The sequence below is a fragment of the Lontra canadensis genome, unplaced genomic scaffold, assembly GCF_010015895.1.
Source record: "Lontra canadensis isolate GAN:19392208 unplaced genomic scaffold, GSC_riverotter_1.0 scaffold176, whole genome shotgun sequence".
Taxonomy (NCBI): domain Eukaryota; kingdom Metazoa; phylum Chordata; class Mammalia; order Carnivora; family Mustelidae; genus Lontra; species Lontra canadensis.
The window spans coordinates 1,639,609-1,665,896 of NW_022631170.1; the positions used below are offsets into that span (position 1 = coordinate 1,639,609).

At 34.8% G+C, this 26,288-nt stretch overlaps 3 protein-coding genes across 3 annotated transcripts; 1 reads left to right on the forward strand and 2 right to left on the reverse strand.

Moving 5' to 3' along the window:
- Positions 1–2,130: 2,130 nt before the first annotated feature.
- Positions 2,131–3,123, reverse strand: LOC116860504 (olfactory receptor 5T1-like). Its single transcript, XM_032846556.1, has one exon. It carries the CDS (start codon positions 3,121–3,123, stop codon positions 2,131–2,133), a length of 993 nt encoding a protein of 330 aa, XP_032702447.1.
- Positions 3,124–13,818: 10,695 nt separating this feature from the next.
- On the forward strand, positions 13,819–25,561 carry LOC116860505 (olfactory receptor 10AG1-like). Its single transcript, XM_032846557.1, has 3 exons — positions 13,819–13,842; positions 21,575–22,524; positions 25,540–25,561. Exons 1-3 carry the CDS (start codon positions 13,819–13,821, stop codon positions 25,559–25,561), a joined length of 996 nt encoding a protein of 331 aa, XP_032702448.1.
- LOC116860458 (coiled-coil-helix-coiled-coil-helix domain-containing protein 2-like) lies at positions 15,016–15,655 on the reverse strand. Its single transcript, XM_032846513.1, has one exon. It carries the CDS (start codon positions 15,632–15,634, stop codon positions 15,164–15,166), a length of 471 nt encoding a protein of 156 aa, XP_032702404.1. The 5' UTR covers positions 15,635–15,655; the 3' UTR covers positions 15,016–15,163.
- Positions 25,562–26,288: the final 727 nt, after the last annotated feature.

Sequence of the window (26,288 nt, forward strand, 5' to 3'; positions counted from 1 at the left end):
GATCAGTCAGCAGCTGTCAACACGGAGGTGAGACCCTCCACCAGCAAAAAGATTATAACTTGTTGAAAGTTGAGATGATGGTTAATTATTTTTTTAGAAATAAATATTTTTAACATGAGTTATGAAGATTGTTTTTTAGACAAATGATATTGCACACTCAAGCTACAGCATTGTGCAAATATAACTCTTATAAGCACTGAACCCCAACCCCCCCAAAAAAGACTCCTTTGATTTGCTTAATTGTGATATTTGCTTCATTACAGTGGTCTGGAACTAAACCCACAATATCTCTGAGGTGTGTCTATAATCAACTTTGAAGGAGATCTATCCTTACTGTGCAAATAAGGCCTGTTAAAAGCAGGGCTAACAATGTGTATGGTAGAGACTCTCTTCTGTGCCTTGGTTCTCAGGCCCAGGCACTGAGGAGTGGTGACATCTGTAGTGGCATCCTGGGGTGGCAGGAAAAGGGCCAAAGCTGAGTCTGTACCAAGCATCTAGAGATACCTCTCAAGGTGGGTTGGGGCTTAGTTGTGTCAAGACCCAAATCTGCCATCTGGTTATATCTTACCCTGCATTGTGCGTGTCTTTTGTTATTCTTGAGGTTAAGTATAATTTTGATTAATGCTAAAGCCTGGTCTCTGTGTTCTATGTAGAAGTAAAAGTGCATTCAATGTCCATGCTCTGAATGAAATAATAAAAGTGGGAGAAATGCATTCTCACAAAGAATACGGTAATGTCACCAGGCACTTGAACACACTCTCTGTGGACCCAGAGTCAGGCTATGATTGGGTTGCTACCAACACACAGATTCAAGGTTAGAGAAGAGTGTTTGATCTGGAATCAGATGTGAATGACTCCTTGAAAAGTGAATTGAGATTATGTGAGTGGTGGTTTTGCTATGAATGAAGTGATATTTGCACAAGTTAATCAGATAAAAGTATAATGTTTACTTATAATTGCAACTGCAGCTGCCTATCCAATTTGAGTTATATGGAGATGAAAGATAATACTATATAACGTAATGTAAAGATGACATGCATATGTGACTCCACGAGTGTGTATGTGTATATGTGCCTGTAAATAAACCCAGTAAATGTACGTTCAAATCTTATCCCCTAATACTTCAGAATATAACTGTATATGGAGATAGGGTCTTTGAGGAGTAATAAGCTTCAAATGACATTGTATCCAATATGACTATTTACCTTGTAAGAAGAAGAGATTAAGACACTGACCTGAGAAAAAAAGATCACTTAAAGACAAAGGATGAAGACTACTATCTACAAATGTAGAAGGGAGTTCTCAGGAGAAATCAACTGTGGCATCACCTTGATCTTAGGCTTCTCGTATCCAGAAGAGAGAGAAAATAAAAATTTGCTGTTTAAGCAACCTGTCCATGGTACCTTTGTTATGGTGGCCCTAGCAAACCAATACTACCAGCATCAGCAGGATATTTTATGTGCATCCATGTTTATGTGCATATATAATTAAGGAGAGCTAACCTTAAAAATAAAACAGCTGATTACTTTATAAAATGGGTTTATTCAAGAGTAGCAGAGAATTGCACTTTGGGCCGTGCAGGCTATGTAAAAACATTGGCAAATCTGGATAGCAAAAGAGAGGAGCTGTTCTTTTATAGAGGAAGGCGGGAGGTGGGAAGGACTGTTATAAGCAAAAGTCTATTGGATTAAATTGAGATTTCCAAGAATAGTGGTTTTGCATTGGCTGGGTTATGGGTCTCTCACCAGCTGGGCTGTTGCAGGGGAGGAGGAAACCTCTCTTCTTCTTGTTAGGGTTAGTAAAAGGTAGAATTCTTTCTGCTGGGAATACAAGATCCACCTCTTCCCATTTGTTCCATTGCTGACCACAAGAGGTAGGCTGTAATACTCCTCTTCCTGGCCTCCTCACTCCATCTTAGATGGGTTTCCCTTTATTCAGTCCAGAGAAGCAAAAGGATGACACAATTTCTGCATGTGTAAAAACTCCAATGGCAATGAGTTGACTCTGATCTTTACTTAAAAATGTCCATTATGAATAGAAAGACACTAATAAATGAAAATGAAACAATTTATTCATAGTGTTTTGATATGAAGATAATTACATCAGTCTTAATTTCTTTCAATTTGATGTTTAGTGTGAAAAGCATACTTTATTGGCAAACCAGTTTTTACCAAATACTCTTTTCATTGCATCTTTCACGTCTTTGTTCCTCAAACTATAGATGATGGGATTCAGCATGGGAATCACAATTGTGTAAAATACTGATACTATCATATCATGATCCAAGGCATAGCTGGAATTAGGTCTCACATACATGAAGAGAACCGTACCATGAAAAATTGACACTCCAGTTAGGTGAGAGCCACATGTAGAGAAGACTTTCCGCCTGCCTTCAGCAGAATGCATCCTCAGAATGGCCAACAGAATGAAACCATAAGAGACCAGGACTATCACGATTGTGGATATCTCAATAGATCCAGCAAAGTAGAAGACTAGAAGCTGGTTTATGTGGGTGTCAGAACAAGAAATGGCCAGGAGAGGAGGGATGTCACAAAAGACATGCTTAATTTCATTGGATGCACAGAAGGATAGAGTAAAAGTAGCCACAGTGTGTAAAGTACCGTGCAGGATACCAGCAACATAGCAGGAAATTATTAGTGGCACGTAGACTCTGGGGGACATTCTAACAGAATACAGGAGAGGGTTGTAGATTGCCTCGTAGCGATCGTACGCCATTGCAGCTAAAATAAAGCATTCCGTGGTCCCGAAAGTAATAAAGAGAAACATCTCCGCCGCACATCCAAGGAATGAGATGGTTTTATCCTCTGATAAGAAATTGACTAACATTTTGGGGGTAACAGCTGAGGAATAGCAGGCATCCAGGAATGATAACACGCTCAGAAAATAGTACATGGGGTTGTGGAGCCGCGAATCCCCAATGACCAGTATAACCATTCCCAAATTTCCTACCAGAGTGAAAAGATAGATTGCTAGAAATAGTAAAAATAGGAAAATTTGCAGCTTAAAATCATCTGTGAAGCCCATCAAAATAAACGTGGTGACTTGAGTCACATTTTCCATCTGAATCCTGTAAAAATGTAAATCTGACGGCACCACCGACATTTCGATTTTTATTTATAGGTTTTAAAGACAATTTTCTTTAAATATATAATCTACTCAGTCATATCCTCATATCTGTCTCTTACAAGGACGTATGGATACCTTTGGTCCTGAAGGGATAGGCAGAGATGAAAAAATGTGGTCCAAGTGGATGCATTACCCTGTACAAACAGATTAAATAGATTATTTGATTTCATTGTTGGCTAAATTTGCTATGTGAAAAATAGTGGCACCTTACGTGATTTAACGTCCAGTTTATTTTCTGTTAAATTTAATACCTCTTGTTTTCATATTACATGATCTTCACATTCAGAAAGACACTTTAATACAGGAGTTTTTGAATATAAAAATATGTAATAGAAAATAGGCATCTGAGTACTAATCCTAGATATCCCATGGTGCATGGAATGACTTTCCATAATGTCCATAATTTGTGAAATGGGAGCAAATACACTTACATCACAAGATTGGATTGGGTTTACATGAAAAATCAGTGTGAAAATTATGTAATTTCTAAATTTTCCAGATTGCGAAGAAAAGACACTTATTTTTCAATTTGTCATACGGGGCAGCCTTTTCCAGCCAAACTGTTTTATGTCTGGTTTTCTGGCTATTGTGTCATTTCATTAGCATTTCTTGAGAACAGTAATGAACAGAACCAAAGACCTCATGAAACTAGAAGTACCTTGTTTGCAAACAAAAACAGAGCAATGTTTTTTGTTTTTTGTTTTTTTGTTTTTGTCTCGTTTCTTAAAACACATATCAGTAAGTTGCCCTTGCTTGACCTGTTTATTATTGTCACTGTTTATTTTACTGTTATTGTTTTTCAAATTTTAACTTAGTATTAATTCAAGATTTTTCTCTGCACATATAGTCATCATCCCTGAAAAGTCCTTGGGTATATTTTCAGATACATTTCTATGAAAGATAATTCATGGTCACTCCTCTTCTAGGTTACAGTTGCTTATAGACTTTCTATATTTACTATAAAATAAATTTCAACTGGCAATAGATAATAAAACTGCTTATAGAAGTGATCACTAAAACAATAAAATCCTTACATAAGCCATAACATAGTGTTATAATTATTGCTCTTTCTGTGCTGTCAGACTGTCTTTTACTCAGTGGAGCATGAAGAAACGAAAGTGTATAACAAACAGAGTGTTGAGGTGTCACTAGTATCTGAACTGAAAGCCTCCTACCCTGAAACATAATTAAATATTGGACCTACCATATTTAGCAGCAAGACTTTATCATGGTGAATCCTGTTTTTCCTCAGTATGTCAAAGACCAATATTTATAAAGGAGTGAAAAATCTGTAGTGCATAGACTGGGTTGAATTCAGTGAGTAGCAATGATTTATATTCCTAACATGAAACATACTTTATTTTTGTAATATTGAGACACCATACATCAAGGATAGAATGAGCAAATCAGCTTAAAACTATTATTAGGAGGAGAAGAAATCCACATTTCTTTATTTTCTCTCAAAAATTCCTCCCAGATTCATGTGGAAATTTTTCTAAATATATGGAACAAATAGCTTTTTAAATGTGGGATTACCAAACCAAAAAAAAAAAAAATGTTTATCTGATCCTCAGAGAATTTCAGAGCAAAAAAAATGTAATTAAGCTAAATATTGACATCTGTGTCAATCCAGATAATTCATACTTTACTCATGAGAACACACGCACACACAAATGCTATATAAAATTTTAGCTTAGTATAAATGGTTATGTGAACGAAGTAACTTATAAAACCATCAACTAGCAACATAAAACATATTAATGTATTGTTTGTTTGACCATCAAAACATACATTTATATTTAAAGAAGTTTTTTGTTTTCTCTTTCTCTTTCCAGAATCCATGTATTGCATACAAAAACATTTACTAAGGAGAATCAGGCACAAAATAGGAATCAAGCAGATAGAAAGAAGCAGAGTGAAAAGAAATGAAAATATACAAGCAAATTTTTAAAATTGGACTAATAGGTGGTCTACTTAAGGAATCCATTAAAAAAATACATGTTGACTGACATACATATGGGAAATTCCAGCCTCAATATAATTCTAATCTTTACTTAACTGATGTGTCTCAGGTAGCACACCTGTGGAAGATAAAGAACATTACACTTTGAGTCTAAAACTTTGCACTTAAATCTCAGACTTACACCTAATATGACCGGGGAATACTAACTTTATCCTCCTAACCAAAGAATAAGATGGACCAAAATTTTTGTGCATGTCTTGTTCAGCTACATGAATATCATGTGATTGCAGAGTGCTTTATATGACATGCACTGAAATATGTTTTAGTAAAGGGTTTGTTATATGTGAGGGATGCATACATATGATACATTACTTCCAAATTTTATTTAACTACAGCAAAATAAATAGGGAGTTATAAAATCAATTTATCATCCAAGCATTGAGCCATGAAAGATCCCAAGTGTTTCTTCTTTTATTAGTCATATGTGTGTTATATGACACTTACATATTAAAATACCATTCTCATGAGACTAAATCCAGTGGATCCCAATATTCTATGGTATCACATATCTTAAAAATGCATCTTGGTCACTGCATTCTGACTTTGGGCATTTCAATAAAATAATAGTATGTTTATTTAAATCCTCCTCATCATTTTATCCATAATAATTTCCCATAGCTCTTGATATCTGATCATATGTGTAGGACAGGAAGGTAGTTTATGAATGAAGGTAAATTTTATGCTAAATAATGCCCCATTAGAGAAATTATGTAGACACAAAATATGAGGTTCATTTATTTCATCCAAAATGGCTCTTTAAACAGGCCTTTCTGTTAACTAATATTTAAAGAAATTAAAACTGATTGTTTTTATCTAGCTGATTTTGCTTTGAGACAGAAGCTTGAAAGGCAAAAATATAGATCCCAAACTAAAGTCATATGAGTTCCTCAGCCCTAACACAGTTAGAAACAGACCGTATGGACACCCATGAGAATTGTACTATAAACACTAAGCTTGAGAAGAAACCAAACTATGATGGCAACTACCACAAATTATAAAGTGGTTAAGAGAGGTTAGGGATTTTGTGTATTTCATCTTGTGCAACCTACAAAGTAAATAATTTGGATCCTTTTATAGATGAGAACACTATGGATCAGTGAGAACTGTAAATTAATGTAACCCACACAATAAATTACTAATAGAAGGAGGATTAAAGTCCAGGAGTCTTGGTCACACATTTTAAGCTACTTCCACTTGTCCATTTTGCAGACTCATTGTGACATGCCCTAATTCTGGAAATGCTATCCCCTAGAATCAATACAATATAACATCTACATGTATTTGAATTTCTTTAAGAAATCATCAAGCTAGAGTACACTATGATGTTAAAGCACACAAAATAAAAATCTGCAGTGGCTTGTAGATCAATTAGCTAACTAATAAAATAAATTTTAAGGTGATTTATGATCCCCAAATGGCATATACTCAATGGCTGGCTGATAATTAATTTTCCCACTTAATAAATTTCCCAAATTTTAAATATAGCCATTTATTTCTACTATCTTCATTCTCACTGTTACCTGCCATCAAAGAAATTAAAGCAATTTTCTAATTTATAGCTCTAGTGACCTAAGTATAATGGAAGCATTATACTGGAAGCAGTATATGGAAGCAGTTCCCCTACTATGTTCCCTGGAATACCCTCATTCAATTCTTAATTCAACAGTGAGTTGACTAGAACTTTCTATCTCAGATCTAAGTTTAAAATGTAGAATCTAGTTTGACGTTTAAGGTCATAGCTTCTAAAATATGTTATAAGTGATAAAAATCCTTTCCTCTTACCTGTGGAAATGAACTGCTCACTCAGCTAATGTTCTCTATAAATATTAGGCTTTTGGACTTGTATGCCAGGTTCTCAAGCTTTTCTTGAAGTCCACAACAATGCCCGGAGGACAAAACACAATAGTTCTCTTCTGGGACAGAGAAGTAACAAGATGACATAATTCTTTTCCATAACGAGTAAGTGACTAGTTCTGGAGTAATTAACTACATGAGAAAAATGGTTACATGGTGCACTTTGGCTTCTGGAATAACCTGATCCTTAGTGGGAAAAAAAAAATATGCATAAGCCTGGAATAGAAATCTAATGCAGCAAAACATATCTTGGTTCTGATATTAAATAAGTATGTACCATTGGGTTGATGATTTAAATTCTCTGAAAATCCAGCTTCCTTTTCCTGGGAATAACACCTGTTTAATTCTTTCAAAATTCTGTAAGCATGTACGTAATGAAATAATATGAAAGTGTAACCTAGAACACACTTCAAAATCACTTAATAAAGCTTACCATACTTATTTAACTTTTTAAAGGGCTATACATCTAAGTGGTACAAGAGATGAAGTTAAGTTCATTGAAAGTGTAACAGAGGATATAGGATATAAATACATGAATAGAAAGTATGGACAGGAGATATGGTTCACTGTACAGACCATTTTATATTTTATATAGTACGACATTAGAATATTAGAGATCTGGCAGAGATAAATGTCAAATGGTTTGCATTGTATATGGTCTTGTGTTGTCATTGAGATCCCATACACTAATCTATATATTAGTTCCTATTTATGTATTTAATTTTTTAAAATTGTAAACAATACATGGATGCCTGAACTGTACACTCAGAAATTCTAAATTAGTAGTTAAAGAATGTTGGACATAGAATCTGGGTGAAGAAGAAGAAAGAAAGAAAGAGAGAAAGGGAGAAAGGGAGGGAAAAAGAAAGAGGGAGAGAGAGAAGAAAGAAAGGAAGACAGAGAGGAAGGAGAGAAGGATGGAAGGAAGGGAGAAAGGAAGGAAAGAATGAGGAAGAAAGGGAGGAAGAAAGAAAAGAAAAGAGAAGGAAAGAAAAGGAAAAAAAAAGAAAGAAGGAAAGGAAAGCAAAAAGAAAGAAAGGAGGGAGAAAAGAAGAGAGGGAGGAAGATATGAAGGAATGAAGAAAAACTTCATAGGCATCCCAGCTGAGAAGATGGTACTTGTAGCCAGTCCAATTATGAACAAAGGATCTATTCATTAAATGCAATTCCAAATTATCCACACATTCAATGTAACTCTAATTAAAATTAACAACCATTTCTGCAGAAGTTGACAGGGTAATTCATATGTAATTTCAAAGGAAATAAGGTACTCAAAACAATTTTGAAATAGTACAATAGTGTTAGAAGGATTCACATGATTTCATCAAGATTTACAACAAAGCTAAAATAATAAAGAGTATGGCATGGGTGAAAAGATAGACATCTAGATCAGTGGAATGCAATAGTCTTCAGAATTTCATTCACAGAATATATTCAATTAATTTTTGACAGTTTCTAAGGAAATCCATGGAGAAAAGATAGATTTTAAAAAATCATGTTGGATATGAAGAATAACCTTACACCACAAAAAAGGAGACAGTGACTCATTCCTTGCACCATATAAAAAACCTCATCTCAAAATGGATCTTAGGCCTTAATATAAAACCTTATATTATAACATTTATAGAGAGAGGAAAAGATGTTTGTGTGACCCTGGGTTAGCCACAACTCTGTATATGAAACACAAAAATCAGGAATCAAAGGAGAAGAAAAAATAATAAACTGTCCATTGTAATTAAAATCTTAGCTTAGTAAAAGACACTGTCGTGGGAATGAGCCAGCCACATACTTGTACAAAACATTTTCTAGACAGCTACCTGATAAAGAGCAGGTATATATCTGGATATATCCAGAAGATATAAAGATCCTAATAACTCAATCATATGAAAATAAAAGAAAAATAAACAATAAAATGGTCATAAACACATCATCATAGAAGATATACAGATGTCAACTTAGTGCATGAGAAATTGTTCAGTAGCACTTGAGATTAGGGAAATATAACTTAAAACCACAATATGGTCTCATACACTCCTTAGAAGGACTAGAATTTTTAAAGCATAAATAGTAAATGACAATAGAAATACTCACAAGGATGCAGAGCAAATGGAGCCCTCACTCCTTGCTACTAAGAAGCAAAGTGGTGCAGCCATTTTAGAAAAACAATCTGATGGTTTCCTACAAAGTGAAAATACACTTACCACAGTATCCCAGAAATCTCACTTGTGTTATATACCTAAGATGAAAGAAAACATATGTTCACACAAAGTTCTTATTGCAATATTTATAACAGCTTTATTCAATTTATTCCAATACTAGAAATGACCCAAATATCCATCAACTAGTGAATAGGAAAACTGTGTACATCCATTATCCTTACTCATACCTGAGCTTGTTGCTTTGTGCTGGAATTTCTGATATATTCACAGTATTTCTGCTGCCCATAAGAAACAAATTTTTTTCATTAAATCTCATATTTAGTGAGCTAGTCTATTCTCCACAACAAAAAATTCACTGGTAATTCATCTTTCTTATTTAATAGTTGATGTCCCAATATTATTTCCCTAAGAAAAATTATTGTGGATATTCTTGTTCCTTCCCCTCTGTCATGTACTTTATATTTGTTTCAAAAAATACATCAACTGCAGGGTCATAGGGAAGCTCTATTTTTAATTTCTTGAGGAATCTCCACACTGTTCTCCAAAGTGGCTGCACCAACTTGCATTCCCACCAACAGTGTAAGAGGAGTCCCCTTTCTCCACATCCTCTCCAATACACGTTGTTTCCTGTCTTGCTAATTTTGGCCATTCTAACTGGTGTAAGGTGGTATCTCAATGTGGTTTTCATTTGAATCTCCCTGATGGCTAGCGATGATGAACATTTTTTCATGTGTCTGATAGCCATTTGTATGTCTTCATTGGAGAAGTGTCTGTTCATATCTTCTGCCCATTTTTTGATATGATTTTCTGTTTTGTGTGTGTTGAGTTTGAGGAGTTCTTTATAGATCCTGGATATCAACCTTTTGTCTGTACTGTCATTTGCAAATATCTTCTCCCATTCTGTGGCTTGCCTCTTTGTTTTGTTGACTGTTTCCTTTGCTGTGCAGAAGCTTTTAATCTTGATGAGGTCCCAAAAGGTGGGAATGCAAGTTGGTGCAGCCACTTTGGGGAACAGTGTGGAGATTCCTCAAGAAATTTAAAATAGATCTTCCCTATGACTCTGCAATTGCACTACTGGGTATTTACCCCAAAGATACAGATGTAGTGGAAAAAAAGGCCATCTGTACCCCAATGTTTATAGCAGCAATGGCCACAGTCGCCAAACTGTGGAAAGAACCAAGATGCCCTTCAACGGACAAATGGATAAGGAAGATGTGGTCCATATACACTATGGAGTATTATGCCTCCATCAGAAAGGATGAATACCCAACTTTTGTAGCAACATGGACGGGACTGGAAGAGATTATGCTGAGTGAAATAAGTCAAGCAGAGAGAGTCAATTATCATATGGTTTCACTTATTTGTGGAGCATAACAAATAACATGGAGGACATGGGGAGATGGAGAGGAGAAGGGAGTTGAGGGAAATTGGAAGGGGAGGTGAACCATGAGAGACTATGGACTCTGAAAAAAAAACCTGAGGGTTTTTGAAGGGGTGAGGGGTGGGAGGTTGGGGGAACCAGGTGGTGGGTATTAGAGAGGGCACGTATTGCATGGAGCACTGGGTGTGTGCACAAACAATGAATACTGTTACATTGAAAAGAAATTAAAAAAAAAGTAATAAACAGATACAAAGAAGGAAGCCATATGTTTAACATGGAAATATTATTACTGTATCATCAGCATAGACTTATTTCAATCAAGTTCTTGAACTATCCTTTTTTCCCCCCTGGGGTGATGATTCTCATTTAAAAACGTGACCACAAAGTGAGAAATCTGAATTATACTTCAACTATATATCCACAGTGAAAGATTAGAAAAATGGTTGCAGAGAATGAAGTATCATGAGTCAGGAGTGTGGTATCCAAGGGCTAGATGGGTAAAGAAATATGTAAAGAGAGCAAAAGAGTTTTTGTTTAGTTTTGTTTTGGTTTTGTTTGCTTGTTCAGTCTTTTTAATTGTTATCTCATCACAGTTACATTTTTTTCTTTTTTTTCTTTTTCTTTTTCTTTTTTTTTTATAAACATATATTTTTATCCCCAAGGGTACAGGTCTGTGAATCGCCAGGTTTACACACTTCATAGCACTCACCATAGCACATACCCTCCCCAATGTCCATAACCCCACCCCCCCAACCCCTCCCCCATCAACCCTCAGTTTGTTTTGTGAGATTAAGAGTCACTTATGGTTTGTCTCCCTCCCAATCCCATCTTTTACATTTTAAATGAGAATCATCAATGAAGGGGTGGGGGGAAATAAGGTCCTATCACCAAGATAGGACTTCTGAGAAATTTCTGGGCAATGAATGTGTGATACAAAACTCTAGTATTTTACCAATAGTTAAGATATAAATTTTTCGTGAGTTAAAAAAAAAATACATCAACTAATAAAGAATATTGTATGGTAAGCCTTTGGAGAATAACTTCTTGAATGATTCTACCTTATATTTTTAGAAGTTATACCCATTCAAAATATGGATATTGCCTCTTTCTGATTTAAAATTTAACCTATAATTAATCTAAGAACAGATGAACAATAAAACCTTAACGAAAATGTTATTTGTGAAGCTTTTGGTATGGAAACACATTATTTAAGTTTTCCACCCCCTATATTTTAAACTAGTGGAGATGGATAGCCATTAGGAGAAATTAGAACTAGTTATCTGAACAAGCTCAGAATTTTTTTTTTTGCCTCTTTCTGTTCTGCTTTTCTGTAAACCTTATTTCCATTTGTAGAAATGATTTGAATATATGGCGGAATCATATAGTGACATCCCCAGAGTTTTATGCCTTTTACTAATGCAAAAACATGAATGCATCCTTGTTTTTGCAGAGAAATAATGAGACCATTTTTCTTATATTGCTCAAATATGGAATCACCTATTCTCTAATTTTTTTTTACTTTATTAATTCTTTTGGTGGATAATATTAATAGAAATTAAAATAATTGTGCTAGAAACATTCAATGCATCTTTTTGCCAAGTCTTTCTGGTTGAGAAAGATGACATTTGAAAGGAGCATTATTACACTGCCCCCCAAAAGTGGCAAGATGTTCCCATTAAGGAAGCCAAGTTTTGTTTGTTTTCCTTCGGATGTTTCCCACTAACTACTGCCAATTCAATTGGATCCAATTGGATTAAGTGATGAGTGAGGCATTTTTTTAATCTCTCTCTTCTTTAACATAATACTTGTAGGAACTAATTTATCTTTGATACTCCCTAACTTACCTAGTTAGTTCTTTTGTAATCTAAATAAATATGGTTCCAATATCACCTTACAAATACAACACCAATGAATTAAGACCATGATTTCAGAGCTCAGAATGTTAATAGTAACTGATGATCAAATGTCTATGTATGGTGCCAATCTAGAGAAATAATGGAAGAAAATTCACCAAGAAAGTTGGTTTTATAACAGTTATGGAATGCCTCTGTTCCAGTATTCCATTGCTGCATAAACAAACAAACAAACAAAACCCACAGACTTTTTAACCTAGAGTATTATCACTTTATTGTATCTCATAAATGTAGAGGTTAGGAATTAAGGCAGGGGACAGCTGGCGATCATTCTATCTCATGTGGCACTGACTGTGGCCACTCAGGGGTACTCAGATGGTGATGGGCCTAATCTATAATGTACAAAATGGCTTGACAAAAATCCAGTTTTGTGTAACTTATATTCTATTGGGGAAAACCAGTTAAATTAAAAGAAACACATTGTTAAGATTATATACAATAATGAAATAAATCAAATACAATCATGTTCATAAAAACTGCATTTGCATATTTAGCGGTGTTTAATTTATTTTGGGTAATCAAAGATTATACAACATTTTCCCATTGTAACTGGCATTATGCATTTCATTTATCTCACCAATGACACTTTCATCTAGACAACAGAATCCTACATGTGATTAAGTTTTTAAAAAAGAAAAAAATAATTAAGTGCGGTTGTAAAAGGGGAAGAAAGGCAGAGTAAAAATTTTTTTACTTAACTACAATTGTCATAGGACATAAATGTATGTATACACAGAACATAATCCAGAATCTTCAATGAAATTATTATAGTTTATAAATGATTTTAAAATGTTTGCTGAATAGTCAATAAATAAAAATCAATTTGTTTTTATGAAAAGAAGCAAACATAATTAAATATTTAAAATATTGTACAAAAACCACTGTGCAAATAGGATCAAATATGTCAAATACTTGAATATTAAAATTCTAATAAGAATGTGTGGAAAGTCTATCCAATAAACTATAGAATAATTTGAAGGAATTGAAAGAAAAATAAATAAATGGATATTAAAACATGGGTACTCCAATTAGAAGTTTGCCTTCATCTGGAGACACTTACTCTTAGGTATGTATCCAGCAGAATTGCTTACAATGTTTCCAAAGACAAAACTGCACAAATCCATACTTGTGCAAGTTGTATTGTTCAAGAAATAAGTGATGGTGGCCCATCCCTCCCCACAGGGCTTGTGCACCCTCACCATTAGTATATAAAATGTGTGTTTCCAAGAAATTACATTGGACAAGTGTCCTAGGGTTTCTTACAAACTAAATATCTGTGTCCTTTAAAATTGTATTCCTTTTTCTTGAATGAAATTGAGTATTCTTTCATATATTTAAAGGATGATTTCCTTCCCCTTTCCTAAAGTTTTACTTCATTTACTTGACCTGTTTTCCTTCTTTTCTTTCCTTCCTTCCTTCAGTTCCTTCCTTCTTTCATTTCTTCCTTCTTTTTTTTTCCCTCTTTCTTTCTTTTTGGAATTCTTGATATTTAAGAAGATGTTATTTGTAATGGCAATAACACCTTATCTGAGATATTACGTTTTATCAACATTATCAATAGTATTTTGATTTTGCTTTTGGTTCAACTTTGTTTCTACCACATAGAATTACTTATTTTTATGTAGTTGCTTTCTTTTTTGTTCAATTTTTATGTCCTGCATTTTTAATTTTGAGCCAAAGCTACATAATCTTTCTGTGCTTCAATATTATAAAAACTTTAAAAAAATTATAAAAACTTAGAACTCTTTCATTATCTTATCTTCTAAAATATTTAAACCTATGGCTCATTAGAAGATTTCCTTACTGTAGTATGATGTTTTACTGAAAATCTGTATTTTCTCTTCAAAGCTTTCCATGTTGTCCCAGTAACATGCATTTTAAATGTCCACGTCTTGCCAATTTGGTAGGCAAGCTTTATTGAACGATAAATTCTCATTCGTATTGGAATCTTTTTCTATCATTTTTTTATCTATCATTTTTTTTCTATCATTTTTTTATCTTTTTTCTATCATGGCATCAGAAGATGTCCTTACCCATGCCCGGTACTAGTATTATGAGGCTTCGAACCCTTTGGCAGAGATACTTGTTGGATGTACATTCTCAGTAACACCTGCCTGGCCCTCTTCTCACTCACTTGCTGAGCTCTGTCATGTCTGTCTTCCCTGTGAAATCTGTCGCCCTCCTCCTCACTGCCTTCCATGTTCCCCTGCATGTGTACCTAATATTTCATAATTAGTTTTCCTAATCACTCTCTGTTATCACATTACCATATGAGTTCTCTCTCTTGGAAATATTTTCTCTTTCTAATCATAAACTCGTAGAAATCACTATTTATTAAATAACAAGAAGCAACATCCTATTTTTGAGGAATTGAACCCAAGCCATGATTTTTTTTTTTGAGAGAAAATCACTTTATTCTAATTAGTTCACAAATGAGAACATTACAAAAGGTGATTTAAGGAGGCACACAAACATCCTCCCAGCCCCAAACTCAAACCATCTCAATGAACTTCTATTCAGTAAGAACATGCTTTCTCATTCCAATTCTGAAGAAAGCTGTAATTAATGATGGAGAGGCTTAACTGGTGGTTTTATACTTTATATATTCACTATTAATTATATTTTTATGCTAAATTAAGTTGGTCATGAGAGATGATTTTCCGTGTCTTCAATTTGAACTTCTTGATTAAGCTAATCCATTTGCAAATCTGCACTGCTTCAGCACCTCACTGAAACCTTCACAAAGCTTAAGGTCACCCTGGTTCTGGGCACACTCCAGAAACTGTTTCATCTCATAGTGGCATGGGCCAAACTGCTGCTGTGGCTGCTGGTACGCTGGCTGGGCTCCCTGAGGCTCCTGGTAAGTGATGTCAGGCCTTGAAGGCTCAGCACTACTTCCTCCACCGAAGCCCCCAGTGATGGCATGACCTATTGTGTGCCCGACAGCAGAGCCCACAGCCACGCCAGCTGCAGTGGTTGCCATCTGGGCCATGAGACCAGGCTGCCAGGGTGCAGCCGCAGGTGAGCCAACAGCAGATGGGGGAGCCGCTGCTGGCGGCTGAGCTGCGGGCGCTGGTCTGGGTGCAGCTCTCATCTGTGGGGCCCGACTGGCCGGAGGGGCCATGCGGGAGGTGCGGCTCCGGCTTCCACGCGGCATGGTTCCTGGCAGAGCGGCGCTGCTTCCCAAGCTATGATTTTTAAACAATGTAAGTGTTGGAAGTCATTGTCTTTTCCAGAATTGAAGCTTAGAGACATGCTTTTCCTGGCATCTTTCCCACACAGCTGGGAAAAAAAATCAAATAAATATCCTACATGTTGTTTGGTAGTATTTCCACTTAAAAGTGGGTTTAGGGGGTGCCTGAGTGGCTGAGTGAGTTAAAGCCTCTGCCTTTGGCTCAGGTCATGATCCCAGGGCCCTGGGATCGAGCCCCGCATCGATCTGTTCGGTGGGGAGCCTGCCTCCCCCCACCTCTCTCTCTCTGCCTGCCTCTCTCCCTACTTGTAATTTCTGTCTGTCAAATAAATAAGTAAAATCTAAAAAAAAAAACAAAAAAACAAAAAAACAAGTGGGTTCGGACTGGAAATAAAATTAGAGGCTGATGACAAAATGCTGTATGAAAAAGAATTTTCCCCTACCAAAGGTCATATTGGTTCCAAAATTATTTTTTAAGATTCTCTTTATTTATGTGAGAAAGAGGGAGGGGGTGAAAGAGAGAGAGAGAGAGAGAGAGAGAGAGAGAATGAGCAGAGGGAGGGCCAGAGGGAGAAGCACACTCCGTTGAGCAGGAATCCCAATGTGGGGTTTTATCCTGGGACTCCAGAATCATGACCTGAGCCAAAGACTGAGAGCTTAATAGACTGAGCCATCCAGGCATCCCCCAAAATTAATTTTTAAAACTAGATATAATACATCCAACAGCTAGCTCTCAGGCTGCCTTGGTGCTCATGAAGAAATCAAGAAAAGACCAGGTTAAAATAGTATTTGTCATCAGGACATTTACAACTATTACACAGGCAGAACTCTGAATATAGAGAAGAGTAAGAAAAGAAATGGTTTAGGAAAGTGACAGGAACTAGTCTAACAGAAACAGAAGCTCTATATGGAGTATTCATAACAGTGGATGAATTGGATGTATATCAATTTTGGATGGTCTTAAATGATATTGCTCAGTACTTTATTCATAGTAATAAATAAGACACACTGTGTGCATTATTCCATGGAGAGGCTGAAGAGAGAGTATTCTGGGTAGAGTGAGAGCTATCTGGAAAAAAATGTAACAAATCACAGAATGCCAAAATGATACTTGTAATTAGAGATTTAAGCATTTCTGGTTGGAGAGAACCCACAGTGTAAAGATGACTACCTTTTATTTAAACAGCATTTTATTTTTGGAAAGAACAGAACAATTTATGGTTGAATGTCTTTGATGGACTAAGTGATATTATCTAAAGTAATATGGATATTTAAATCCTCTACAGTGAGAAAAAAATCAGCATCATCTCTACTAAGAAAGGTAAATATGAACCATTTCATACTGTTGGAAGCTTCAGTTATAATATGTTTAAGTTTAAAAATTAAGATTTAATATATATATAGCAAATGTGTCATATTAAAGCAAGTCCTACATATTTCTGATATTAAATATAATTTATAGTTAAATAATAATATTAAATAGTGATATTAAATCTCTTTGAAATACTCAAAACTTGAATAACTTGATATATTTTCCGTAAGTATGGTAAATGCATAATAGAGTCAAACTTAATTTTGAGCCAAGACCTGGTAATGAATACACATTTATTTCATTTTAGTCTTGATGATATGTACTAAAAGATTTTAAAATAAAATAATTCAGCTAATACAATCACAAGTTTATGGGAATTCAAGGAATATTTTATTCTTCAAAATAAAGAAAAAATGATCTTAGAATTAATTACAGGGTTTCATTTGCTCATCAATAGTAAATATACAAACATAAGTATAGTCAGTAGAGATGTTAATATGGCAAATATCAAACTGATTTAGAGTAATATTGCCCAGTCCCTCAATCATTTGGATATTTCCAGAGAGTAGAAGCTTGAATTTTAAAAAATAGCTATATGAGAACATTTTTATTTTTTGTTGATGAGTAAATAATTAAACATTTATAGGAAAGAAGAATAATATAGATAATTTTGTGAGAGACACAGAGTAAAAATTTGCTCTTTCTACTCTGTTCCCTCATGAGAGTAGCATATGCAAATCTTACATGTTTCATGTTTTACCTTGATGATTTAAGTGTGAAAACGTAGGATTTGTCCAACTAGAAATTATATTTTATTCAGCACTGGAGGCTGTTATATTGAAATAATTAGAATGAAATTATTTAAACCAAATGCTGCCATTCTTTAAAGTGTTGCACAAACATTAGATTCCTGTTCTTTCTTGCACTAATTCTTTCATCCCTTTAAGAGTGATGATTCTTAAATGGCATCTACATCTTGGTTCATTGTAGAATCAAATATTGAGGACCGTGATACATATTGTATATTTTTTTTTTTTGATCTGTGTGTATCCCTAATAGGAAAGGGATCACAGTCCTTCCTATCAGATAATTTAGTGTCGGTGAAAGAAAGAAAAACAAAATGAATTTAGCAAATTGCAGCACTAAATATTGAACAGTTATACATCCTGTAGGCAAGGTTAATAGTTCAAAAACTCTACATATTGGCAGAGAATTCAGGAGAATTTGCAATGTGAGTGTTTAATTGTTTGGGATTTCTATAACATTTGGTGATCGCTTTAAAATCTCACTGAGATTTTAAAGCGATCACCAAATGTTATAGAAATCCCAAACAATTAAACATATAGACACAAAGACATATAGACACAAAAGTTATTTACAGGGCATTTTTTCCAAGTTGTGTAGAACTCACAATAATATAATGAACTCATTATAATGAGTATAATGCAGAAGAATAAAGCCTAGTTTTTAGTTATAATGATCATAACTAGCACAGGTGTTAACTTTTATAAATGCCAAGGCTTCTTCCAGTTTTTTGCATATATTAAATAATTTAATTCACATAATGACCCAAAGCATTGGAACAACAGCAGGATCACTTTTGACTGAGAGAACAGAGTAACTTGTACCAGGTCACAAACTAGCAGTGGAGTGGCCAGGCTTCAGATCCATCCACCAGTGGAGGACTGTACACCTCACCTATGACATTGCACAGGTGCTAAATTTCATGAACCATGTCCAATCCCATCAAGATGGAGAGATGGAGAGATGAGGGACAGGCTGGGTGGACCTTGTGGTCAGCCAAAAGACATGGGCACGCAACAATCAAGGAGGGACTCACATGGCGATATAGGTCCAAGAGCAGATGTGAGCATGACTGCCTCCCCTTCCCCCTTAAAATCACTCTCCAGAGCCTCCCTCTCCTCACTAGTCCTGGCCCTGAGAAAGGGAAGAGTGGAAAAAAGAGTGATCACCAAAAAGAGAGTGCAATAATTCTATGACATGAAATTCTGCTGGCAATGCACTGTGACACTGAAGAATACAGTCAAAGAACAAAATATAATCCTAATTGTAATTATTTAATCCCAACTAATAAGTAATCAGCTTAAATTTGATAGGTAATAATGTTATCAATAATCTCCCATCATTTCTCACAAATGAAGAAGCAAAATTTGGAAAGTTTAAATGATTATTTAACATTACACAAATGATAAATTATGGAAAAAGGATTAAAAGATGAAAAAAATCACTAGTTTGCAGTTACAAACATGTGCAACTGGTCAATGAACCACATTTTGTCAGGCCCAATATCCTTATCTTTAAAGAATGGTGAGTTTAGAAATGGTGTTGAGGGAGTATGTTTGGAGGACCAACAAAGGCAATGGAGGGTGCATATTGTATAGGGTTAAACCAGATGTAGACATCTTTTCTCCCCGTACCCACACATGTACAGACCACTGGTAGTGAACACATTTCTGGCTATCCTTGTTCCCCAAGTTCGATTGCCTTTAGTGTTTTTTATCTGAATCAGTATTCTCTAGTTAATATTTTTGAATAAAACCCTCTTATGTTTTCCACCTAGAAGCCTTCTAAAAGATATTTTCATGAGATGATAACAGTTCTAACAATTAAAGAAATCTAATAAATTGAGCTGAATAATAGGGGCATTTAAGCTCAAGGTCAACAAGTGAGGACAGAGGAATGAAGGCCTGAGATTAGTGGCTGAAAATATATGTGAAAAGACACTTTATGAAAAAGTGCTACTGGGGGCGTCTGGGTGGCTCAATGGGTTAAACCTCTGCCTTCAGCTCTGGTCTTGATCTCAGAGTCCTGGGATGGAGCCCTGCATCAGGCTCTCTGCTCAGTGGGGAGCCTGCTCCCCCCCCACCTCGCTTGCCTCTCTGCCTACTTGTGATCTCTCTCTCTGTCAAATACATAAATAAAATCTTTTTTTTTTTTTTAAAGTGCTACTAAACAAAAAACTACAATAGGATTGTCAAAAAGTGCAGTCAATTAAGAAAGTAAGGTCATATGGCAAAGCTCAGAGTCTGTCTCCACAACAGCCAACGTTCCAGAGCCTCTGCTGAATGAGATATAGTTTCTTTATCCTGGGTTGTTTTCAGGAAGTGTAATGGAATGACCCTCAAGGAACTTTCAGGGGACATTTTACAGTGATAATCCACAGGATTTAGTTGTCTATATCCTTATGCTGATGGACAATGGTGCCATTATTTCTAAAAAAGAAAGAACTGGGCCCCATTGTCCAGGTTACCATGTAGATTTTGTTTTTAAAGTTTTTCCTAATAAAATCTTTGAATTTTCTTTTCCTTCTTGGAAATCTGCTATGTATCCATTACCCTCCCAGAATGCTCATAAATCTTGGGACCCAAATAGAAAGGTTTTTAGGTTAGTCATACAACTGTTTGAGCTTAAGTACTTCCACCTATAATGTACCATGAAGACACCAGCATAGAATTCAAGATCATTTTAGACTACATGAGAGATCTTATTGCACGTTCTTGGCCAACACAATGGTCACTTAGTTAAAATCACTTTTGTCCTTTGTTTTCTCAGATATTGTTTGATGGTATAATGTAATTGTCTTTCTTGTTTAAATTTCTATATTGTCCACCTATATCTCAACACATGAGATTATTGAGTCTCTGTAGGTCTTATTAATTACTCATGATCAAAATACACTTGCTCACTCTCTATTTAAAAATATATTCTCTGTCTTTGGTATTTCTCGAAGCTAATAATGATATTTTAAAATACTTTGTAGCATTCCATTATGAATTTTATATTTTTCACCTCTGACATATTATTAAAATGAAAATTGTTAGACGAAAATGGCCAATGGCAGGTAGCAAGTCACTGGAAGATAAATTTACTAGGCAGAGTTTTAGAAATCATTTCATCAATGTAATTCCTTTAATATTGTCATTATTAGTTAAATAATCAATAGCTCAAAAAAATACTCATTTACTGCATCTTTGAGTAAGATAAATAAAAGATCTTGCATTGTGATACCTGATGACTATGTTGTTTATTTTATTTTGATAAATAAATGAAACCAGATGGTTTCAAATAACATGCATGCATGAGTAGTAACAGTTATAGCTGTACCGTGTGGAAAGAAAGGCATGCCTTATACTTGGAAGAGTGGAGAAATTACAAGAAAACAGTAATAATTTGAAATATGATGGTAATATACCACTGAGAAAATGTGATGTAAAAGTTTCTGCCTCAGGAGTCTGTTTGTTGATATGAAGAAAAAAATGGACTAATTTGGTCTACACACAAACATACAAAAATTCAAAATTAATAATTCTAGAACATATCACTTTCATCCAAATCCAAACCTAGCCTTAAATATCAAATACGTTGATATATTTAGAATTTAGCATGTATTCTCCATTAGACTTCAGTTGTGTTCTTAGAGCCCAGGATATAAAAAGTTGGAAATTAGTAAACAATAGAAATTGTATGTGCTAATTCCCCCAAGTCCCTTTAGTCCATTAGAAATTAAAAAAAAAAAAAAATACTGGAAAGCAGCCTCAAAAGATAAGTGGCTAATTTTATTGTTTTCACAGATGAAAAAAAACCCAGTAGAAGTAAATCTCACTTCAATGACGGAATTTATTCTTTTGGGATTTTCTGATTATCCCAATCTTCAAATGTTTCTTTTCATAATATTCTACTTTGTCTACGTGATAATTCTAATGGGAAATGGCATTATTGTTCTCGTAACCAGGCTTGACCAGGCTCTCCAGACTCCCATGTATTTTTTTCTTAGTAATTTTTCCTTCTTGGAAGTCTGTTTTGTGTCTGCCACTCTTCCCAGAATGCTCACAAATCTTTGGACTCAAAAAAGAAGTATCTCTTTGTTTGCCTGTGCAACACAAATGAGTTTTGTGCTTATGCTTGGAAACGTAGAGTGCCTCCTTCTGACAGTGATGGCCTATGACCGCTACATTGCCATTTGTAACCCTCTGCACTACCCTCTCATCATGAACCACAAGGTCTGTGTCCAGCTGGTGGCAGCCTGCTGGATCACGGGCATTCTGGTTGAGATAGGACAGACATGCCAGATTTTCTCTCTGCCATATTGTGGGTCCAACCAAATCAATCACTTCTTCTGTGACATTCCCCCACTACTCAGTCTGGCTTGTGGGGACACTTTCCTGAATGAGATGTTAGTCTTCATAGTTGCTATGCTCTTTGTTATGATCCCTTTTCTGTTGATTCTTGGATCCTACAGTAAAATCATCTCTACCATCCTGAGGTTGCCATCAGCAACAGGACGAACCAAAGCTTTCTCCACCTGCTCATCTCATGTCATAATTGTGGCCATGTTCTTTGGATCTGCAATCATTACATATTTACAGCCCAAAGCTAAACATTCTTCCAAAACAGACAAGTTTCTCTCTCTTTTCTATACCATCGTCACCCCAATGTTTAATCCCATGATATACACTCTGAGAAATAAGGATGTCATGATAGCCTTGAGAAAATTGTTGCCTTGGGGGGCCTGGGTGGCTCAGTGGGTTAAGCCCCTGCCTTCGGCTCAGGTCATGATCCCAGAGTCCTGGGATCGAGCCCCGCATCGGGCTCTCTGCTCAGCTGGGAGCCTGCTTCCTCCTCTCTCTCTGCCTGCCTTTCTGCCTACTTGTGATCTCTGTCTGTCAAATAAATAAATAAAATCTTTAAAAAAAAAAAAAAGAAAATTGTTGCCTTGAAGTTTAATGTATTAGTTGCTGATTTGAACTTATTGTCAATTTTCTTATTTAATTCTGCCATTGTGCAATCAAAAATTAGTACTCAGTTTGTTTTCCTACCTAACTATACATTAATTACCTGTACTCATTGCTAAACTTGTTGTTTTTTGCTGGACTCTAATATCGGGATTATATCCACAAGGTGGTCATGCCAATTAAGAAATTAAGAAACTAAGTATCCAGCCAATTGCATATTCAGGCCACCACTCTACTTCTCCTTCAATATTACTAGTAACTACTAGTTACTTTTTACTGAAAAATGTAATTTTTCTTATCTAGTAATTGTTGCCATATACTTTTTTCCACCTAAAAATTATAGTCTTTATTTTATTTTATTTTATTTTTTTCCTCAGAGCAAATGGACTTTATTTCAGGAACTTGCAATTAAAAGATGGTCTAGTGAATGTTTTTGATACTTTCCCTTTTATGTAACAGTCTTTTTTTCTTCTCGTGAAATTATTCGATTGTAAATATGGTAAGCCTTTGGAGAATATTTGCTAAATATCTACATGATTATACTTTTATGAGACATTTTACCATTCATCAAACTGAATTTTCTTTGTTATGATTTTGAGAACACCAAAGGAAAGACTAAAACAAACAAAAGCTCTTTGATTATGGATATTTAGAAATTGATAAGACGGCAATGCATCTTTTACCACCTGCCTTTTTTTTTTTTTTCTATAGTCAGCCTCATTTCTCTTTGACATATGCTTTTTCTATATGGCTGAATCATGACCAGTGATGTTTTGATAATTTCTTACCTTAGATTTTATTAATGCAAAAAATGAGTGTACTGTGCTTTTCAAACTTAAAGTATGTATGGGATTGAACTACTTTGTTCCCAAAAGGATTCACCCATTCTCTAAGATTACTTGATTTAATTTTTTTATTCTTTTGGTGGAACATATAATTGAGATTAATATAGCAGCGTTTCTGATATTTATTGCATTATTTTGCCAAGTCCTTCTGGATGAAAGGAGGATAAGTGAGAAAAGAGAATCATTATACTAAACAGACAAAAGTTACCGTTAAGAAGAGAAAGTCTTATATTTCTTTAGATGCTTCCCATTAAAATACAGAAAACCCATTTGGATATATTTTCAATCAAACTTGATTGGAAAATAATGTAGTTTGAATACAGTTTTTTTATTGTTTTAAGGTATTTATTTATTGTATCTCTTCTCTATACATTTAAATAATATCCATAATTTATAAATCAGTTAGTTCTCTTATTTAAAGAGGTATCATGGCATCAATAAAGACATCTAAAAATACAGAACAATTAAGGTACTCCTTTCAGAGAAGAGAATGTTCAGAGAGTAACTGTGACTAAAACATATTAACCATCTAGAGAAATAATGGAAGGAAAGGTAAGAATGTTGATTTCATAACCGTTTGGAAGTGTCCTGTTTCAGTTTTTTACTGTTGCATAACAAATCATACCCTAGGTTTGTAGCTTAGAACAAAGGTCAGGAATTGGGGCAGGATCCACTGAGTGATGATTCTGCTCCATGTGACACTGACTGCAGTCCACTAAAGGAGTATTCAGATGGTAACTGGTCTGATCTGTGATGTCTAAAATAGCTTTGTACTACTATATATTATTTTGTGTTACCATATGATATCGTTACAATCGTGGATTTCAGAGGAAAAAAAATCTAGTTGTTATGTAACTTACATATACATGGGAAGAAGCAGTTAAATACTTAGATAAATACATTAGTAAGAAGAGAGCCTGGTTGCCTCAGTCAGTTGAGAGCATCCAACCTGGTTTCAGCTCAGGTCATGATCTCTGGTTTAGGACTCTACACTTGGTGGAGAGTCTGCTCAAGGATTCTTTCCCTCTGTCCTTCCCCTCACACGTGCTCAATCCCTCTTGCTCCAAAATAAATAAATAAATAAATCTTTTAAAAAATACGTTAGTAAGATAGTCTAAAATTATGAAGTAAGTCATGTACAGTAAAGTGATTGAGATTGCATTTGTAATAGAACACTTTTTAATTTAGTTTGGTAATCAGGGTTAAAGAATATTTTCCATCATGACAGACACTGAGGTTTCTTTTTTTTATCTCACCAATAGGACTCACCTACAGAAAAAAATATCTTACATATTATTAAGTTAAAAATGATAAGTGAAGACAATAAGAAATGATAAATGAAAAGAGGAGAGGAAGGGTCCCACACTCACTAGTTTATATAAGGTACAACACATATACATGGCAATAAGAAAGAGACGTGTTAGAATATGAGCTAATAAACATAATTATGTGTAAAAATATTGAAATGTGTCTTTCTGCAATTGAGACCAAGAAAAAGATTGTGTCTTACAGTTTGTATTCATCATTTTACTGCAATACTAGATTCTGTAGTGACAAAGAAATAATGTGAGAATTGGAAAGATAAGTATTAAAGTAATTATTAGCAACATATATAAATGTAGATGTAGAAATATTCCAGAATCTACATTGAAATTACTAGAGTTAATAAATTAATCCTATATATGTGCTGAATGCATTATCAATAAACAAAATCAATGTATTTCCACACAAAAGAAGCAAACATAAGTTAACATTAAAGCAGTATGTAAATTGGATCGAATATATCCAATTCCTAAGAGAAATCTAGTTAAAAAAAAAAAATGCAGGAAGTCTACCCAGTAAACTATAAGATAATTTGAGGAAAGTTTTAGAGAAGTAAAGGAAATGGATTGCAAGGACATGTTCATGGATTAAACTCAATATTTTTCAATAATTGAAAATATTAATAATAATTTTCAGGTGTCAGTTTTCCTCAGTATGAACCACAAATTCAATACAATACAATAAAATCCCATCTGTATGTGTGCAAGATGTGTGTTTGTAATGTACCAACCTGATTCTAAAACTGTTGTGGAAATGAAGACAGCCAGCAATAGCCAAACCACTGCTGGAGAGAAGTAGAGTCGGAGCACCTACTCTGTTGGGCATCATGACACATTATAAACTGGAAATTCAGACCAGAGGAGAGAGTTCAAGAATAGATAAAGAGACCAGTGGCACAAAATAGAGAGCCCAGTACATACCAAGCTCACGGACTCACTTGAATATGTAAAAACCACAGAATAATATAGAAAAGATGAGTTTTTATAAATTGTACTAATTTAATTAGAAGTGAATGTATTTTTAAAAATAAACCCATACCTCATATTATTTATTAAAAAAAAAATCCAGGTAGTTTGCAAACCTAAATATGAAATGCACCATAATAAAGCTTTAATGAAAATAGGACTATGTTATGACCCAGCAATTACACTACTAGGTATATATCCAAAAGATAGGAAAATACTGATTCAAAGAGGCACATGTACCCCTATATTTCTTGCAGTATTATTTGTAATAGTCAAATTGTGGAAGGAGCCCAAATGTGCATTGGCTGACAATTGGATAAAGATGTGGTATAAATATACAATGGGATATTACTCAGCCATCAAGAAGAAATCTTACCATTTGCAATGACATGGATGGAGCTAGAGAGTACAATGCTAAGT

Excerpts from the sequence above, each read along its gene's own strand:
- LOC116860458 (XM_032846513.1), bottom strand. The coding sequence starts at position 15,634 with ATGCCGCGTGGAAGCCGGAGCCGCACCTCCCGCATGGCCCCTCCGGCC.
- LOC116860504 (XM_032846556.1), bottom strand. The coding sequence starts at position 3,123 with ATGTCGGTGGTGCCGTCAGATTTACATTTTTACAGGATTCAGATGGAA.
- LOC116860505 (XM_032846557.1), top strand. The coding sequence starts at position 13,819 with ATGATTTCCTTCCCCTTTCCTAAA. Across the intron at positions 13,843-21,574 it reads TTTCCTTCCCCTTTCCTAAA|ATGAAAAAAAACCCAGTAGA; the intron begins GTTTTACTTCAT and ends TTGTTTTCACAG. Across the intron at positions 22,525-25,539 it reads TGGGGGGCCTGGGTGGCTCA|GTGTCAGTTTTCCTCAGTAT; the intron begins GTGGGTTAAGCC and ends AATAATTTTCAG.